Source organism: Mixophyes fleayi, chromosome 5 (genome assembly GCF_038048845.1).
Source record: "Mixophyes fleayi isolate aMixFle1 chromosome 5, aMixFle1.hap1, whole genome shotgun sequence".
NCBI classification, from domain to species: Eukaryota; Metazoa; Chordata; class Amphibia; order Anura; family Limnodynastidae; genus Mixophyes; species Mixophyes fleayi.
This window is the reverse complement of record NC_134406.1, coordinates 53,727,837-53,749,147: the sequence shown is the minus strand read 5'-3', so window position 1 is coordinate 53,749,147 and position 21,311 is coordinate 53,727,837. Positions and strand designations below refer to the sequence as shown.

Sequence of the window (21,311 nt, the reverse complement as noted above, 5' to 3'; positions counted from 1 at the left end):
TAGGATTTCAGAGTTGATGGTGTCCAGCAACTCAAGTCCAGTTTAGCAATAATTTTAGTATAGTTTTATTACAAAGTATTCCAATAAAAACATGGCGTTACAGTACGTATGAAGGGCATTGAAACTTATAATGACTTACAAGAAAAATAGATTTGAGCACACTTCATTGTAGCTGGTAGTTCTGTATGGTAGGATGCTTTGTCCAGCATCCTCTAGAATAATAGCTAGTTTTCAGCAAATTTATAAAATAAAGTATAGCAGTGATATACACTCTCACAGCACAGGTTATTGTGTATACTATTACACTGTCAACGGAAATACACCAAAACTCATTAAGTTCTTTATAATGATGTTCAAAACACTCACAAGTATGTATGAGGGCAAAAGAAGCCACATGAGTAAATGTTCTGAATGTGGACAGTACACACAAGCGCCAAACGGCTGGCTAATGATGTTTGCATAATTACACAGATAGCCTTGTGAGACCGAGTCCTCTCCAAATCTAAACTTTCATGTTGCATATATTAACTGTTGTGGGGATAAATGGGGAAAAAGGGAAGTCAAGGCAACACAAAGACATGGTCAAGTCAATTTGGGGCGGGGTCTTTACTGATTGGATGTGATTGCTCAAATAGGTGTGTGTCTTACATTGTGCATGGAGATTCTAGAATACGGAGGTGCAAGCTTACTTTTACATAGGTATTTTGCTGTATGCAATACAGGGGGAAGATATACTTCATTACACCTTACATTTTATCTTTTCTTGTGAGGAGCAGCTTCCCTGGAAGTTCTAACAATTATAATGAATTAAAACATTTTTTTGAATAATATTTGATCACATTGTACTGAAAGAAATGTGACAGCTTTCATGGAAATACCTGGACAGCACCAGTGTAAGGCTGGACATTATATTTTAATTTTATACTTCATATAGTATTACTGTTGAAGCTTAGATTGTCCTTTAATACTCTAATAACAAAGATTATTCATCAGCAAAAAGATATATTGTACATATTTTAAGTCTTTATTTTTTACATAAAAGGCATTCAATTCTGAGAATTGCTTTCATAACAAAAACAAATCAACTTGTAGATCAATAAATATATTTGATCTAAAGCTTTAATGTCATAGCTTATAAAATATACAATAATCCAAAAAATGGTATATATGTACATTATTTATTATTTATACGGTGCTTTCTGCTAATAGCACTCTTAATACATTTTGTCTTTAGAATGAAAGACATAACCATTGTGATATTCCTATGTTAACCTGCTACAATGCATAAGAAACATAATTCAGTATTCATCAAATTCTAATGAGAAATATTATTGTAATGCCTCAATGACCATCAGGGTTTACTGCAGGTGGATATGGAGGTGAGTACCTATTTTATTATTATTTTATGTTTTTGTAGAATTTTTAGTATCAGATGAGTTTAATTTCTTGTCTTGAGTGTGCCCTCCTTTGGCTTTTACTAAATACATTTATTTTACTGTCTGCCTTCCATCTATGCATCTACGCTTTCAGACATATATTTCTCTCATCAGACACAGTTGTATATTTATATTGCCCTGGGATGAGCGACAGCTCCTATATATCTCTACATTAGATGCAGTTATATCTAGATAGAGTTTTCTGGTATCTCCCAGGGCTCCAAAGTAAAAAACTAGTTTACAATACCCCAAACAGCCAAGGTTGGTGATTTCATACTCTTCGGTTTGTGCTGGTGTGCTAAGATTTCCACAAAACTCCATGGGTTTGAGAAATTAGCTTGGCTGTGCTTAGATTTTCAGAGCAGTACAAAAATGAGTCTTTAGATTACTGTCAGATTCCTGAAATGAGATTAAGTGATGGTGAGGGAACATTTAAAGGGCTATTCCTTGCTTTATGGAAGGTCACACAACCTTTTCCACTCTGCAAAAGGACTTGAATTATGCACCAGCTCAAAGATGCCGTAGATGGGGGTGTCTTTAATAATTACTCATATGAAATGGCCAGTTTACTATATATTATATAATTTAACTAATTATATTTTGAATGACTTTTGGGGATTTCTGTAAACTGCTGCCTGGTTGTCAACCTTACACAACCACCCCCCTACACACACAAATCAGCCATTAACTAATCATTTAGTTATCTTTTATGTTACCTCGTTGCTAAATGCTTCATCTTGTATGATAGATTTTTACTTCATTCTAAATTAAAACACAAACATAACAATCCTTACCCTAACAAGTAATTTCCATCTGGACTGAACAGACTTTCATAGAAGAAAGTTACAATTGATGTTCTCTCATCTAGACCTGGGTATAGTCACGGACCATCACACTTCTGATGCCTCAGGAGGGGATCTATGTTTTAGTATTTTTACTGCAAAAAGGTATTTGACATTTTATTGACTCAATTAATTTATATCCTAGCCTTAGAGGTTCCGTAAAGATTTATTTTTTTATTGTTTTGTAAGAAACAGAAAATGATTTCTTTACTTTAAATCCAGTTCAGTATAAAGGAATATTGATGAGGTGCCTGAGCTAAATACTCATAAATTGTACTAAAATTTGGGCCGTCTTTTCTGAAATTGAGTTAGTAATTATACCCGTTATGCCGAAATACCCTGAAAACACTCTCATTGAAGGACAGTAGTGGAGATGAGTAAAACAGCACTTAATTTGAGCCAACTGAATAATTCTTAATTTCAGTGGCAGAGAACTTTGCTTTGCATTGTTCAATTTGCTCTTTTTTATATGTAGCTGTTGAAACAATGGAAGATATCTTAAAATAAACTGCCAAATGTATTTATAGAATCACTGTACTTATCTATGCAACACGATTGTTCATTGTTGAGCATAATTTCCAATATTGGCAATCTTTGGGAGATAAGAACGCGTTATAAAAGTATTTTTGCTTATTTTTAGAAATGCTTTCTGGAAGCTGCAGAGAATGGACAGCACAGTACTAAAAAAAGATATATATTGATGTATAATTTTGTGGTATTGAACTACATTAATTTTCATCACAATATTGCTTATTAAGTTGAATTGGCCTATTAGAAAACTGCTCTACACTCGCCCATTAAAAGCGAGCTGTGCTCCTCCATTGCTGATGTTCTCAATGGTTTCCTGTTGAAACAAACACAGAAAATGTTCAAATGAAGCACATCAGTAGCACATGTGAACACATTTAAAAACATTTTTTTTCAAATGAGAATAACCTACACAATTCTTATGTTATGCCCTATTGTGTTGTAAAAGAGGTATTAGAAGTTGTACCCTGTGTAGCTCTTAATTAGGAATCAGCAACATTTTCAAAACTGTTTTGTGAAATATTCCCCTCATCAGGCATTTTGTGAAAATTTTAAGTTTGCTCAAGAAACATTTGTCTTTGACTATTCCAAACCACACCATCCAGCAGAATGAATAGACCAGTGCCATTCCAGCTTCATTCATAGAGTATAAACCATGAGCTTCCAAATCCATTACGGAATGGCATTCTGCAGAATAGTGAGGCAAAGGCAGAAGGTAAAGATTTTATAACCGCAATTTCACACCTCTGTAAAATGAGCTGTTTAGCCGTAAAACTCGATTTACACTAAATTTTGCCACCATTTCAGTCATCTCTACTCCCAATAAAAATATTAAAGTAAATTTGTCACCATTGAGGATTTGTATTTATTCATAAAACAAACTGAACATCATCACCACCCACAATTACCTCCATTCAAACAGCAGAGACTCCACAATATGGAGAATTCCATATGCTAGTATCTAGACATAATGGACTGGGAACTGCTATGTACAAGGCTGCCAGTGCCATATCTATTGCTTTATTAACCAAACCAACCATCCCTAGGGGTATTAATCGGGTGCTAGAAGCTAAAAATTGTACTTGAAAAACCTACTATGGCAAAACAAGTTTGATAACACGCTAACCAGTCTGTCCTTCATTTCTCACAAAATGTGGATTATACCATGTACTTTTTATAGCTCTTGCCTTTGTTCTCCAGCTCAGTGAGGTTGTTATTCATTGTACTTAAAATTAAGCCAGGTGGGTTATGGGTAGAGATCAGGTTGCAAGACACTGTTGAGGGGGAAGGCTAATTAGTATCCATTGTTCTCACAAGAAGGGGGAGGTGATGTTCCTTCTGGGAATTGGTGGATGGAAGCTGCAGGGTGGCTGGTGGCTCTACCAATAAAATACATTGGTAGATCCATGGGTCATCAAGTCTGGACAGCCAGGTGACTGTAACTCCTTAAGCTAGTGGGGTAAGATGATGTAGTGAACCTGCCTGGCATTTATTTACTGTGTAAATAATATTCTAGTGTTGTTTTTATTACAATAAACATACTGTTGTACTGCATTTGCCTGAGTGACTAATAAGAACCTTAGAAGGTACTGGGTAGGCTTCCCTGACCTAGGAAGGCACCCGTGGAGGCCAGCCAGAGTGAACTGGGTAGAATTGGGCCAGAAAACCCGGTATCTTCACATCTACTATAACAAATAAATACTCCAATACATATAATATAATATAATAGAAACAAATTTTCAATCACATAGGGATAGAAGCAGCTCCTGATATTGGATTATTGTGTGACAATCCTATTAGGATATTAAAATATATAAACAGGAAAAAAGGCGTGCATAAATATCCCCTGAGAATGAACAACATCCAAAAGGTATCTTGTTCATTCTCAGGGGGATATCTATGTGCTCCTTTTTTTTGTTTAGATATCATATGTATTGCTGTCATAAAGGCAGAAACTGAATGCCACAATTCTGGCAGTCTTGTGCAACAGTGCTTGTGCTCATCACAGTGACAGCTTGAGAGTCTAGAACACAGCTCAAATATTCAAACAATCTGAAATCAAAATAAAGGAGACTGTGGTGTGTACCATAATTATAAAGGATGAACAAGTAAAGTGTAAAAACAGTCACCTTTAAAACAATTACTCCTGGCCTTTCTGTTATATTAAATCATGGATCCATTATTTTGTGGTTAAAAATTATTTATTCTACAATAAAAGATAAAGATAATGGCATAATTGTTTCTTAAATGAAACACGTAGAACTGGTGTGTAAAAGATTGGTGTTAGGTTAACTAAAGGATTAAGGAGGTGTGTTGCAGTTACAAACAATATGGCGTTTATTCAAGAGTTCACAAGCAGACAGGAAATAAACATAATCACTGATGTTTTGCTGGTATGATGAATAGGCATAGGGTAACACAGGATTCATGCAGGGATGTGACAGTCTGAGGAAATGCAGAACATGAACTAGAACACTGAAGATATCTCTGGTATAAGGTATCACAGTCTTAGGCAATACAAGTTAGAAACAAACTGAATGTAGCAAAAACAGGTTTTAGGTGTCCAAAATGAGCAGAACCAGAAGCTTCTAAACTGAATGCTACAGTCCAGAAATCCGGACACAATTAAATGTTGAAACAGGAACCAATGCATGGAGAGGAACAAACAGGTCAGGATATAAGAGCCAAGGGTAGGAACAAACCAATCAGAATACAGGAACCAAGAGCAAGTTTATCATATGCTATCCCTGTCCATGAATGCATGGCCATTGAGGGTTTTATAGTGATGTGTTCCAATCAGCTCACAGGAGAAAGAACACCTGCACTGTAGCTCAGAACTGAATGAAAGCAACAAATGCAAGGAACAGTTCTTTTAGAGTGAGACACAAATATGTAGCTCAAGTGCATAACAGAACTGGGTACTAAGCAGGGTGCAAGGCAGATTTAAATCCTAACAATTGGCTTGCCCTACTGTCAGAATGGTTGGTCTGATCCTGTATCTATCGAACTGACGCCGATGGCTGATAACCTCTAATACTTATTTGCAGTCTCTATAAATACAGCAATACCCTTCACTGTTTCTAGTAGGTGTATTAGGAACAGCATATCTGGTTTGATGATTAAAAGTTCATTTGAAAATGCAGAATTTGTATATAATACTAGCAGGGTCACCCAGCGTTGTGCGGGTCCAATTTGTAATGTGTAGCAGTTTTTATATATTAGCAAATTATTTGGTGAATAGAACAAAAATGCTATTTGTAAAGTAAGATTTGTTGGTTTGTCTTGTTGTCGTTATGTCTTGTTGTGGCGAGGTTTCCTTCCAACAGTCAAACAATTGTTTAGAACTCAAAAATTATGTTTTCAACAATTGTTGCTCTGTTGCTTTGTCGCATTGTCGCTATGTGGTCTAATAGGTTACTTTTTCAATACTAAATAAATATGCAAGATTTGGCAGGCTTTACCTCGAGAGCTGTGGCAGATGATCGGCAACAAACTTCTTCATATATATATATATATATATATATATATATATATATATACTCTACATTAATCTTCTAAAATGACTGTTGAGAAAGATACAAAAGGCAGCAAAGAATCTTTCAGGCAAAGTTCTGGGACAAGCCCCAACTGAGGCCCGGCATATAAACTAGAGTAGTTTGTATGTTGGGCCCGGATTTCCAGATCAAAAATAATAATTCTAGTGTCAAGGTCTCAAGCAATAGCAGGTCTTTACGATGCGAATCCTAGGGTCTGCACAGTTTAGCTCTACACCAACAGGGCACGGAGTCTAACGAGCAGATGGTGTTCACCAGGAACTGCCGCGAAGCAGTATGGTCTTAGCTGCGTCTTGCTCACAGGTTGCGGCCCCTGCTAGAGTACTGAGCGAGGCCCTCTTGGGAAGTTTGGAAACCAGCAGGTAGGATAGCAGGTATTTGAATAGAATGTCAGCCTTGCAGATGAGTAGGGTAGCAGGTATGGGAGTAGAGTGTCAGCTTTGCAGACAAGTAGAATAGATAGTTGGTACCTGAATGGAGTGTCAGCTTTGCAGACGAGTAGTAGCAGGTATGTGAGTAGAGTGTCAGCCTTTGCAGACGAGTGGAATAGATAGTTGGTACCTGAATGGAGTGTCAGCTTTGCAGACGAGTAGTAGCAGGTACGTGAGTAGAGTGTCAGCTCTGCAGACGAGTAGAATAGATGGTTGGTACCTGAACAGAGTGTCAACTTTGCAGACGAGTAGTAGCAGGTACGTGAGGAGAGTGTCAGCTCTGCAGATGAGTAGAAACAAAGTAGCCACGTCTAAGGTACCCAAAGGCAACTGAGGAACAGGCACTGAAGGTTTGCAGGAAGTGCCTTTTTGTATTAGGCGCCAGGATTGCCTGGCCAATAGGAGAGCAGCCATAGTCTTCATAAGTTGCGCAGACCCGAATCCAAGATGGCGGCGCCCGGGACAGAGCGGACCGCCGGAGGCAGGTAAGTTTGCCGGGGGTCGGGTGAGCTGTTCGATACCCCGGCGGGTGACATCTAGCACTGTTCACACATGTAAGCATATATGTAGTAATACACTGAATATGGACACAGCATTTAAAGTACAGCCTCACTAAATATCTAATCTCCAACTAGAGTACAGGCAACTGAGCAACTGCAGTGCAAACAAGTAATAGCAGGAAGATTACACATGGAAACTTGCTTCAATATTGAACACAGTCTCAAGCAATGTGTATATCATCAGACTCACAGAACCCAGAAGTGGCAAAAATGACTCAGAGCAATAATAGTTGAAGAGAGTTGAAGCAAAATCCACAGTCATGGTGCAGGGCTGGAAACACCACATTGCAGCATTAAATAGATGAATGGCTGGAGAGACGCAGACACAAATCACTTCAGTAACAACAAGGTCAGGAGTCAGCAATACAGTTCCATCAGCAGTAGAGTCACTCATGGGTTCCATAGCAAGTAGCATGTAACACCAACAATACACTGATAAATGTACTTTATAATTAGACAAATAATAAAGAAACTGCTTGGCGGTAAAATAAGAATGTGTACAAACAATATATGTAAACTGCATAAATCTGCAAAGGAATATATAAATGTATATAATCAATTAATTCGATGTGTAAAGTGAAGTTTCTGGCCAGAAAGTAAAATCAAGTCAAAAATAAAATATAAACAAAAACAAATTAAGAGTCTGTGTAAAAACAGCCGGAATAGGAGATTCCTCTAATAAACAACTCCAATGTTGTATACTTATATGAATCAAGGAAAGAATGTCCAGACAGAAAAAATAGTTCTAACTCTTGCAGAAACTGGTAATTACCTCTTAATCCAGAGAGGCTATCCATAAATAGTGTCCAGTAGAAGTCCTCGGTACACTTTAGCAGTCCAGGTACAGAAAGGGTCCACTTTCCAAACCTCCCAGCTGAGATTCTTGTACACTTACATTGCTGCCGGATATGCAGCTGAGAGACTGGCTTTACTGACTTGGCAATGGTGACGATTATCCTCTAATATATAGGTTTGGAAAGGGGACCCTTTCTGTACCTGGACTACTAAAGTGGACCGAGGACTTCTACTGGACACTATTTATGGATAGCCTCAATGGATTAAAAGGTAATTACCAGTTTTTGTCATAGTCTCTTCCTCGGAACATGCAGAGTTAGAACTATTTTTTCTGTCTGAACATTCTTTCCTTGATTCATATAAGTATACAACATTGGAGTTGTTTATTAGAGGAATCTCGTATGTTTTTACGCAGACTCTGAATTTAAATTTGTTTTTATTTTATTTTTGACTTGATTTTGCTTTTTGGCCAGAAGCTTCTCATATTGATAATTCCCTTTATACATCAATTAAATTGATTATATAGTCATTTATGTATTCCTTTGCAAATTTATGCAGTTTACATATATTGTTTGTACACATTCTTATTTTAGCATCAAGGAGTTTCTTTATTATTTGTTTATTTATTAGGATCAGGGGTTTCCTATATTTTCTCCTATTTTGGGAGCTATTTTCTTTTACATTATTTAAGGGAGTGCGGATAAAGATCTAACTTTCTTACTTTATAATTAGAAATGCTCAGGCTCAGTTCCCCGAGAACCGAACACACTCGAACTTAGCAGATCCGAGTACCGAGTCGAGTCTATCCACGATTGCTATGTGTAATCCTGACCTTTCTGATACTATACACATAAAGAAGACCCCATTTAGCATTTTTGCAGATGTGTGTATGAACAGCCCAAGTGTAGCTGGTGATACACAAATTGAGGATGTCCTGCACTAGGGGAAGTAGTCCTTGCACATGACAAGAAGGCCATTGTCATGCCTGGGCATAAGACCAAAAAATCCACCTCTTATGTGTGGAATTATTTTTACCCAAATCCTGAAACAGTTGTGTAGCCATTTGTAGCATTTGTAAAGCCACAGTTAGTAGAGGTAGGGACCTTAACCATTTAGGAACCTCATCCATGTTACGCCATTTGAAGCGAGTTCATGGCAAGCTGTTGGGAAAATCGGAAACTTATGGTAAAAAATAACAACAAGCAGTCCAGCAACAGCTAGGTCCCTTCTCTCGGCTAGATCCCGACACCTGCAATCTACACCCACATCACTGTCCTCATCAATATCATCAGTAGAGATTGGAGGTATCCTGCACCCAAGTTGCTAAGGCTAGATGACTCCTCCACTATCCTGGATTCCTCAGAAGAACTCTTGAGCATTAGTCCCACTGCTGCTGCTGCTGCTACTGGGGGTGAATCTTCATCCCAGAAGCAGACCAAGAAGAAGACTACTAGTAGTTTACAACAATTGACTGTTAAACAATCCATTGCAAGAGGAAGCAAGTATGAAAGATGTCACCCAGTCGCAAAGTGGATCACAGACGCCAAGGCGACTATGCTAGTATTAGATCTGCGTCCAATATCCACTATTAATGCAGCTGGTTTTAGACAATTACTTGAGGTCTTGTGTCCCCATTACCAAATTCCATCACGACACTATTTTACTAGAAAAGCTATTCCTCATCTCTACAAGAAGGTTCGTAAAAATGCAATTATTGTACTACAAAATGCTATTCCACCCACTGTACACTTAACCACAGATATGTGGACAAGTGGAACTGGGTACACTAAAGATTATATATGACTGTGACAGCTCACTGGATTGGTGATTCGCCTTCACCAGCAGGAACAGCAGCAGCATGTACCCAAGTACATCCCATTTTTCAGAGACAGGCTACTCTGTATATCACCGACTTCACTAAGAGGCATATAGCGGACAATCTGTTACAAAAACTAAGGGATATCATTGCAACATGGCTTATCCTGTTTGGACTCTCCTCAGGATACATAATTTCTGATAATGCTACCAATATTGAGAGAGCATTACAGCTGGGTGAATTCCATCACATTCCCTAGTTTGCTTACACAATAAACTTGGTGGTGCAGAGCTTTTTAAAAAATGACTGGGATGTGTAGGAGATGCTGTCTGTGGCCTGTAAAATATCTGGACATTTCCGGCATTCAACAACAGCATGTAGGAGATTTCAACAGCACAAGAGCTATTTCATTTGCCCTGCCACCAACTGAAGCAACAGGTGGAATTCCACCCTGTATATGTTTCTGCGGATGGAGGAACAGCTAAAAGCCATCCACGCTTACTCCATAAGCCATGACATTGGGAAAAGAGGGGGATGTATTTTTCTCAAGCGCAGTGGAGAACACTTTCCGTGTTGTGCAAGATGCTGAAATCATTCAAAGTAGTCACCTGTGAAGTGAATTCAGATACTGCTAGTTTTAGTTAAGTGATTCCTTTAATTAGACTTTTGGAAAAGCAGCTTGAGAAACTGAAGGAGAAGATTAAACAAAGCAATTACGCTAAGTATGTCAGAGTTGTAGATCAAGTACTTTATTCGCTTCGCCAGGGTCCATTTTTACCGACTTTTGTTGACCTCCGTGAGTGCTTTAACCTCTCGACCTCCGTGCTTTATCAATACTTACAAATTTGTCACCTTTTCTCCACCTTAATAGACCCTCATGTTCGTCACAATCCCTCCCCCCTAGAAACCTTCTGTAAAAAAAAACGTCATCTAAAAGCTTAATATCCACTTTCTACTCTCTATTAATGAGTCACAATTTGCCTGACAAAGAAGCTCATGAGCTTCCATGGGAGGAGGAGATGGCTGAGACTTTGGAACCTGAGGAATAGACGGAGATTCGCGAGACAGTTGCCAAATCCTGAATCTGTACACAGATAAAAGAAAATTCTTACAAACTCTTATTCCGTCGGTATTTAGTCCCATCCAAATTGAAAACAATCTATCCGTCAACCTCTGACCCCTGCTGGTACAACTGTGGCCATCGAGGCTCCCTGTCCCATAATTGGTGGAGTTGCCCAAAAATCATCCCTTACTGGAATGAGGTAGCTGACCTTATTTATAAAATAACTAATATAAGGTCCCCATTCCATCTATCTTACGTTCTTCTCCCTCGACTTCCTCCTGACACCCACAAAACAATTTGGAAACTCCCGGGTCATATTCTGACCGCAGCCAGATGCTTAATAGCCAGGAAAAGGAAACAACCAGAGAGCCTCTCTAGTCCTGAACTAATTCAGAGTGTTTGGCATATATATAACATAAAGCACATGACTAGTGTAGTTAATGATCGTCCCAACAAATTTCTCTCCATGTGGCATAGTTGGCTGGATTACTTCACCGCTACACACTCCTTTTCTTAAAAAATAGAAATAGAGATATTTTACTAATTTATTGATCTGAGTCTCACTTTGATCTGTTTTCCCTTCTTTCTTCTCTGTTTTTTCCTCTACTAACATACCCTCCCCCCACAACCCCTTCCTCTCTGTTTTCAGCTTCTGATCTTTCCTCTCCCCCTCCCCGTCTTCCCTTTATGGTACTCCAGATATCTCATAACTATTATACTTTTAATCCATATTTTACTACTCACGACGACCATTCCCTCTGTAGTGGTTCCGGTTTCTATACCCTATCTGTATTATAAACTCTCAATGTTATCACTGGTATGAGTTGTATCATCATAGCATATGCTGTACTGTTTCTTTTTTACAAAAAGGGAATAAAAATTTATTTAAAAAAAAAAAGTGCAAATGACTTGAAATTAGTGTTTTTGAGGTTAATAATAATGTAGGGGGGGAAACAATAATATGTAATTTTAGCAAAAAAAAATAGGGATTTTAGAAACAAAATTGGGATCCAAAACCAAAGACCAAAACCAAAACACACAAGGGCGGTTTTGCCAAAACCAGAAAAAAAAACAAAAACACAAAGTTAATCCAGATCCAAAACCAAAAGCAGCACAGGGGGTCAGTGAACATCTCTATTTATAAAACTTTAAATTTGTTACTTAAATTGTGCTAGGACTTTGAAAACATGTCACATATTTTGTCACATTATTTCATATTAATCAAAACTCTTAGCTTTTTTCTAATACAATTGCCACCTATATCTGCAGCAAAAATTATAAAAACTCTTCTTTTTGTCATCAGAGTATTGCAAAAAAATACCCTATACCCTACTTCCTAACCCTATCCTATGCTCCTCCAGGTCAGCGATCCACCTATGACAATCTCTATCACACTCTATCAGACTCTCCTAAACCGTCAAAATCTTTAAATGCTTCCGACAGACCGTGATCTCCATAGAAGCCTATCGCTTTTCTCTATAATCACTATATTCACATAGTGGCTCTAAAAGAAATTCTCAAACTTTAGATACAAAATTGTGCATTTTGATGAGGTTAAAACATGTTCAAGCCAGTTTGAACATGTTTAAACTTGTTTAAGCTTAATGGCTTTGTTGTATAGTATATTTAATGGTTTTCCGTGTACTTTTCCCCATTTTAACGTCTTTAAACTATGAACGTGTACTCAAGCCCAAAATTTTAAAATTCAAATCCAGAATGTTATCTTCATACCATCAATGTGATCCCAGTAGAACCATTTTGAACCAGCCAATTGTACTGAGAATAAATTTGTGTCCCCTGAACCGAACCTTGAAGCAGTTCAAATTATTTGGGCACCTCTAGTTATTTGTAATCTAGTTAGCTGTGCATAACATCTAAGTGCGTTTATCCTATACCTCTATATACTTTTCAAACATCTTTCAGAACTTATAGAAGTTATAGAATATTTGCAATTTGAGAGAATCCCATAGTCCTGAAGCTAAAACTCCCATCTAAGCCTAAATGTAAAGTCACCAGAGCACAGATTTCCCCTGAGCACGGTACTGTAGGTGACAAATAAATTCAAACATAAATTCAAACTAAATTAAAAAAAACAAACATTTAATATGTTGTAGAGGAGGGTAAACTGTCATTGTCTTTTCTTGCCATAACTTTCAGAATAGTTCATGTCCGGCTGATGCATAGTTTGGAGTTCAGCAGATTTTGGAAGGCAATAATCAATTTGCGGAAAAAAAACAGGAGAATTGCCCATAGAGGATTACTTTGTAAATGCATATGGTAAAAAAAATTAAAGTTTAACAAGTGTTTTTGAAAAAAATAAAACTAACTGAACAAATTTACCAGCTGTTTAATCAATGTGTTATGTTTAAGACAGTAATAAAAAAGTATCAAATTGACAAGTAGACCATGTGGCGTTCAGTGTAAATGAAACTGAAGGAAATAAGAGGTGAGCTTAGTGACAAATGTATGTAGTTAATGCATGAAAAGAGTAACATTCACACATTTAGCTATGAATGGGCACCTTTCTCAATTGACCACCTATAGAAAACATTCTTTACTTTCTTAGAATACTATAGAAATTATAGTGTTTATTTCCTTTTTGCAGAAGAAATCCAAGTACTGATTCATTTTAATATCCGCTAATGTCTAAAAGTTATTACAAAAATACTTGCAGCTAATTTCTATTTGATAATTTAAACCATAAACTTGTGTTGATCCTTGGAAATATTTGCAAGGAGTTGAAAAGGTCAAATGGTCTCCTTTAGCAAATGTCTTTTGTTGTGGTCCCCAGGAACCCTTAACGTTATATTTGTAGCATATAATTTGATTTAGACTAGGTGAAAAAAAGCCTTTCATTTCTCATGTACAACTAACTATTCAAAAATATAGCAAGGCAAAATTGTAGTAATATAATTTCCATTTCTGTTCCATTGGTATTAATTAGTAAGCAGTACAGTAACATGCACAAATCATTGCTGCTGGCAATGGTAATCCTGCCCCCGTGATGTTTACATCCATATCATTATTTCTTCACCTTTTAAAAAAAACCTATTTCTTCAAACATTAATTCTAATTGTCAACACTATCAGTAAAGTATTTTATCATAGACCCCACCAACTATTTTCATGCTGTTTATGGCAGAATAAATATAATTTTAACATTAAATTTATTTTAATGACATCCTTTAATAAATAATTTTTACAAGTATGTTCTTCTAGATAGTAGTGATTTATATGCATATTATCTTTAGGAAGTTGATTAAAACTAATAAGCACAAATGCCATGACTCAGTGAGTTGGTCTAAATGGACCTGCAGAGGCTCACCAGAAAGCCTGAATGTCATTAAAGGTAAAAGCATACTTCTGTAGGTGAGGAGTCTGTCTTAGCACTAGTCCACATCATGCTGTATAAACCTAATAAGTAGAGAATTACCACAGAGGGGATATCATGTCTCCACTGGGCCTTCCTACACCACATAAGCACCTTAATTTAAACTCTCTACCAACTATGAAAATTGCTTTCAAAATATGGGATTCCTGTGTGCTTATTTAAGCATTCATTACCTATCATACCCATATGGGACAACCCAGATTTTCCATCCAGAGGTGATTCCAGGTGTTTTCACACTTTGATTCAATCAGATATCAAGTATATAACCTCCCTCTCTGAAAATGGACATCTTGCTCCACTAGCAAATATCCAGCAAAAATATTCCTAATTGAATCCAATAGTTTATAATTTACTGTAGAACAGGTGCTTTGTCTTTTCAGACCCATCACAGGACATCTTTCATACACCCTCTCCTTTTGAGACATTGGGCCTGATTCATCAAGGCACATATCTGCCGATTTTAAGCATATCGTACGCAAAATCACTCTGTGCATGCCCAGAGCCAGTCCTGTCTGCTCCGTCTTCACACGCAAAGGACACTTACTACAACTTATGATTTTGTGGAGTGAGCAGGGTGGGAACTTAGACTAGCTCTGTAGCTGGAGCAAGATATCCAGTAGATATCTGCCGGATATTTTGCTACAGAGCTAGTCTAAGTCCTGATCGGTAGTGATGACAGTCTCGTATGCATGCTATAACATGTGTTTGCAATCAGGAGCAACTGTAAAAATGTATTTTATGTTCAGTAGACATTAAGAACTTCCTAATAAATGTATTTCATGGGGAAAAACAAAATTCTAACACTTTTTTTTTTTTTACTATTTTATCACGAATGCCTGTAGTATTAACAGGTGACATTCATTTAATTTTTTTTCCTGTGCATTCTTTTGAGAATTTATAATCCACATAGGTGCATATGCTGCAGTGTCTTGTGTAGTAGAGCAGAGCAGACCTTTATTCAAATTCATCAGCGTACGCATCTTCAGATCCGTTCCTTGTTGAATTTGGGAGTATGCAGAGTCACTTTACGTGCATTTTTGAACCAATGCATGTTGAGCTTGGAATGCGTGCATTGGGTGAATCATGCCCATTATGTTTAAAAACTACCTTGTGGATAGGAATAATATTATGCTCTTACATAAACTAACAGAATTTCACAGAAGACAGAAAATGTGACTTGGATTCTGACCTTTGCCATCCCCCTGAAGAAGACTACTAGGAAAAGATTAGAGACAGAAAAGCCAGAATATCCATTTCTACTTCAATCAAGGAAACAGTATACAAAATATACTACTACCTTATGCTCGAAAAGTTCATAAGATGTACACTACAGCCAACAAGGCCTGTTGGAAGAACTGTGGCTATAGGGGATCTTTTTATCATATATGGTGGACCTGCCTAAAAAATTCTCTCTTTTGGGATAAGGTCCAAAGATTCATTTAGTCCTTGCTTGAAGCCCCAATACTGAAATATCCTTGGATCTTCTTCCCTTACTACCCTCCTCAAAATGTAGCTGAATACTCTATAAAGCTAGTCTTCTGTAGCCTTCTGTATCTTGTCAGTGTCACACTTGGCCATTGTAGTCCACTGGAAGTAAACAGACCCTCCCCTTTTATCATAATTAAAAAAAAACATATCTGGCCTGTAGCATCCAGGGAATAAATTACCTACTTCCTTCACGACATACCATATTTTTTTCACCCAAGTCTGGACCCTTTGGACCTCTGGAGAAGGTTAGGATTTGCCCAGATCCCCTTTATAAGAGCTACATTTACCTTTTCCCTATAACCTCTATGTAAAGCTACCATGTCCTACCACGACCATCTTAAACAAATGTTTGCTCTACTGTAGACTCCTCCCCCTTTCCTACCTTCAACAACCCTCTAGTCTAAAATTAACAATTGTACTTTCTATATTTTTGCTACATAATATGATGAATATAAGCAGGCTATATATATTTATTCCAAGTTGACTATATTTTATTGTATTCTGTGCCTGTTGAAAATAAACAGTTAAACAAAAGAAATTAACAATACATGTTGTAGTCCATCATTGTTTTTATTTGAAGTCCAACCCAGCTAAATAGTCATTCCTTGGCCCCTTCATCAGTCTCACTGACCCAGATACAACTCATTGATTTACCTTTTCTGTCATTTCATGAGAGTGATGAAGTGAATGTTCTCTTTCTAACAACATCCTTCTTTGTTCATAACTGGCCAGACGACAAGTAAGCCACGTAGATATGGTGCAGCCGCAGATACCTATGCATGCAAGTGACAGGGAAGCGAGGTGTAATGAGGATTTTTTGGAGAGTGTACGTAAGAACTGAATGTTTAGGATGCCTCCAATGAGTCCACCGATGCAGCAGGCAGAAAAGAGAATCATCTGCAATGCGGAAAGAAAAAAAATTAGTTTCTGTAAGTAGAGTATGGGAGTTAACAACCCATGGTTCTGGCTTCTTATAAAGGACAGTAGTAGTACGAATAATAAAAGGAACTAGAAGCAGTGTTACAATATTTCACTATTAAAGGCCGCAGGAACATTAAAAAACCTGTTTGGTGCAAGAGTGTCAATGTTACGAGCTGCAGCGGCTCTGTCGCAAGCTGCAACGGCTCGCTCCCTGTCTCCCAGAGCTGCATACCGCTGCCATGGCAACAGCTGGGGCGTCAGTTCCGCTCTCCTCCTCCTTGGTAATTAGCGACACATCCCCGCAAGTGTGACAGCTGGGCGCATGCATATTTACGGTCTAATCATTAGGTTTATTAGGCAACTTGTGTTTAAATAATTACAGCCTCCTGTGGCTGTTCAGGCCCTCCCCCCTTTCTCCCTGCTTTCTGATTAGGCCATATTTATATTTAAGGGAGGGCTTATCCTCCCTGCCGGTTTGTGTGCCTCACAGTTTGCTAACCTGCTTCTTTGGATATCTTGCTGTCCTAGATTTGTCCACCTGTTGTGACCTTGGCTTGTTTTCTGGACCCTGCTCATTTGCTTGTGTCCTTTTGACCATTTGCCTGCTTCCTGCTTCACCTGCCATGAGCTACAACCTAGGCCTGTCTCTGGTTTCTGCCTCCAGTATTCTGGTCCTTACCCAGCGCTGCAGTTACACTGATAAGTTTCTACTACCATAGAGTTAAGTCCTGGGGCATCTGAGTGCCTCCGAACACATCTTGTTCTACGGGAAAGATGGCTGATAAAGGTGAAGACATCTACTAGTCCGGTTTTAAAAACTTAAAAGTTGGCCACGGCCCTGACAATCAAAATGTATATAATCCCAAACCCTTTAGGTGCATTTCACTAGTGTCATAGCACTTAATCATTTCTCAAAACTCGGTATACACAAGGGAGCAGAGCTACAGTAAAAGGCCAATAATATCTATGTGTAGGCTAGTTTGTAGTGGCAGGTGCTAGCAAAATATTTTGCTAATCTGACCATCTAATTATATACTACATTACAAAGTAGTGATGTGAGGCTCTTATCAAAATGACGTGGGAAGATTGTGGGGTCAAAAGCATCTCTATATTAAAAAAAATGCAATCTTGTATTTAAAATATTAAAACGGTGAATGACATTACACACAGTGTCCTGACTCATTTTTAAATTAGAAAATGCTATTATTACTTTTTTTTTTATTGATTTACAGCAACGTGTTTATAGACAGCAGCGGACAAACACTTACTATAAGTCCAGATTTCTTTTTGGCGCAGAAGATTCCACAAATGCCACAAATTAGAAACTGCAATGAAACAAAAAAAACATGTATTTACTAAACTAGTAAGTAACTAGTACGAAGTTATTGAAGATAGATATATATATGTATGTATATATATATATAGATATATATATATATATATATGTATATATATATAGATATATATATATATATATATATATATATAGATATATATCTAATATTTTTTACACAAGCCCACACATTGCAGACATTTCCCTGACGGTTGATACATAAGTTACACATGCTCACGTAAAAAAGCAAAATGTATTTTATGGATGAAACTATACTTTATTACCTCTAACTATACACCAAATATATTAAAATGAGCTATATACAATGAAATAAGTTATAATTAAAGACATTTGAATCACATGTAGATTATGGCGACATCATTCTAAACATGTTTATATGGTGTTACTACTAGCAAAATTGTCATAGGTTTAAAAAAGGAATCCCATGTTTTTGGATGGTGGAGTTAGTGGCTGATAGTTCAATGCAGCATAAGGCGTTAATAAAAGTCCAGTTAATATCTGAACAGCAGTGACTATTATGGTGATAAGAAAGGAATGGTGACAGGTAAAATGTAGTGCATATGGCTAATTTATCTGAATGCCTCATCTGAACCATGTTTCATCAAGATGGGCTCTTCTTGACAACGATGGCAGATTCAGCACTTCCAAATGTGTAAATGTTGCTGAATACATTTTTAGAATCTTTGTAGTAATTGATTAGAATAACCAGTATTTATTTAAGTTTGATTACTAATGATTCAATTCACTAGAAGATATTTACATTATTTTAATTACTAAAAGGCAACAAGTAATACATTTATTTAATTATCTTTATAGTGGATATTTATATTTGATTATGATTGATTGTATTGACTGACACCTGGTTAAAACTGAGGAATGATGCTGCAATCAATACACTGTCAATTCAGTTATTGATTTATCAATCAATTCATTATCCCACTCCTTGCCTGCTGGTATGTCCTTATCTGCAATCCAATGGTGGTGCTCACAGCTCTGCAGTGATTCTGATACCCCAAAGCTGGAATCAGCTGTCAGAGTTTATGGACTAGGCAACAGGGTAACACATGGTTCATATATTTAGGCATGACATTCCTCAGCTTTTCCCCACAGATCAGAAGGTTGTGTGTTATGTCCTGACTACTACTGTTCTGCCGCATACACCTATCATTGGTGCACACAGAAATGAATGGAGTTTGAGGGGAGGGGGGGTAACAGGTAGCCTAGCACTGCACAAGCACTACGCACAACCCCGGGATGTGATCAGACACACATCATGCCATGGTCATGCCCCCCATTGGGACATGTTCACACCCGCTTCCACTGTTGGTGGTGATTCAGAGCTGCAAAGGTATTGAGCTATGCCTAGTAAGTACAGATTAGGACCTTGAGTACCTTTTTGAGGTACTGTTGTACCAAGATGTAATTATGACATTTTGTTATCAGGACATGATGACTTAAATGAGAAGAGGGTGGAGAGAGCTTATTTGGGGGAGGGGGGTTCCCCTCGTTGGCGGTCTTTAGGTGTCTATGCTTTTCATGGGATGCACTTTGCACCTTCCAATTGCACTTCTGCAGTATAGCACACTATTAGGCACAGTTGGATTAATGTAATAAAAACTATCAAACATGCAAAAGTGACACATGTAATAAAGGCAGTCCTGCTGTCCCCTCACTGTCGGGGCTAATTTTAAACCCTTTTAGGAGAAAAATAAAACAGTTTACATAATAAACAGTGTGGTGCTAAAGTGCTAATAGGCTGCACTTTCAAATGCTATTTTCACTATTTCCACCATGCCATTTTCAGATGTATACACAAATCCACAGAGCTAGGTGCATATTAATTCATATAAGGCAAGTCACATTCAAAGAAGTGCAGTTTTAAATTAATGAAATTAAAATAAGCTTACTTTCATACTGTGTTTTTCACTATACTGTATAAACTTTTCTTTCCAAAAATATAAATTAATAATGATCAAGTGAGAAATAGACATTAGCTAACTTTCATAACCTTTACATAAAATGTTTGCATTAATCCACATTTGGCTGTAGAATTTCACACATTTATCTTATAGAATTTGGCCTTTATTCAGTGTAGAATTCCCTCTGCATCTATTGCTCTTGCAATATTTTGCTAGTTTTATGCCTGGTACTACCAAGTGGCAGACTAAAATAAGCATAGATGCTGTGACTGCCCACGGCTCAGAGCAGAAGAGGGGGCCATGTCTCAGCAGACAGAGATTCCTCTCTAAAGGCAGGCAGAGCCATGGGCTTATGCAGCATTGTTTCATCATGTGACAGATGCAATGCCTAGCAACAGAAAAAGCTGCGCCAAATTTGAAGCATTCTGCTGTCTAGACTGTTGTTGGAGCGCAACATGCAATATGTGTTGGAGGTAGCAGAAGAGCCCTGCTGGGGAATGGTAATGTAATATTACCAACTGGTTTGAATAATCATTCTTGTGTACACATATGTATATATATTTATATATATATATATATATATATATATATATATATATATACACACACAGTGAGTGGCAATTTTATTAGGACTTTATTAGGTATAAATTTCTATTACAGGGTAGAAAGAAAAGAGCAGTCTGAATTCTTTGTGGCGTGGATTTAACAATGTGTCGGTAAACGTTCCTTGGAGATTCTGGTCCTTGTTGACCTGCTGAAAGAAGTCAATAGAAGATGGGTAGGCTGTAGCTATAAGGGAATGCACATGGTCGGTAACAATATTCAGGTAGGCTGTGACATTTTAACAATGTTCAGTTGGTATTAAAGGGCCTAATGTATGCCATGAAAACATTCCCCACATCCTTAAACCACCACCACCAGCAGCCTGCACCATTGAAACAAAGCAGGAAGGATCCATGATTTCATGTTGTTTATGCTAAATTCTGACCCTACCATCTGCATGTACAAGCAGAAATCGAGACTCGTCAGACGAGGCAATGTTTTTCCAGTCATCATCTGTCCAGTTTGGGTGAGCCTGTGCCCACTGTTGCCTTAGTTTTTTGGTCTTAGCATACAGAAGTGGAACCCGATGTGGTCTTCTCCTGCTGTAGGCCATCCATTTCAAGATTCAACCTACTGTGCAATCAGAGATGGTCTTCTTTATACTACTCCTG

The 21,311-nt window shown here is 37.6% G+C and overlaps 1 protein-coding gene across 3 annotated transcripts in view; it reads right to left on the bottom strand.

Moving 5' to 3' along the window:
* Positions 1-1,159: 1,159 nt before the first annotated feature.
* TMEM196 (transmembrane protein 196) overlaps positions 1,160-21,311 on the bottom strand; it is a 34,355-nt gene continuing 14,203 nt past the window's right edge. For 2 of the 3 annotated variants that reach the window (XM_075211250.1, XM_075211248.1), the window contains exons 2-4: positions 18,093-18,149; positions 16,558-16,800; positions 1,160-3,122 (exon numbers count right to left, since the gene is read on the bottom strand). In XM_075211250.1, coding sequence (XP_075067351.1) covers positions 3,063-3,122; positions 16,558-16,800; positions 18,093-18,149 — 360 coding nt within the window. In that variant the 3' untranslated portion in view covers positions 1,160-3,062. Of the gene's footprint in view, positions 3,123-7,157; positions 7,334-16,557; positions 16,801-18,092; positions 18,150-21,311 lie in introns of those variants that run through there. The other variant, XM_075211251.1, reaches the window with a different exon arrangement.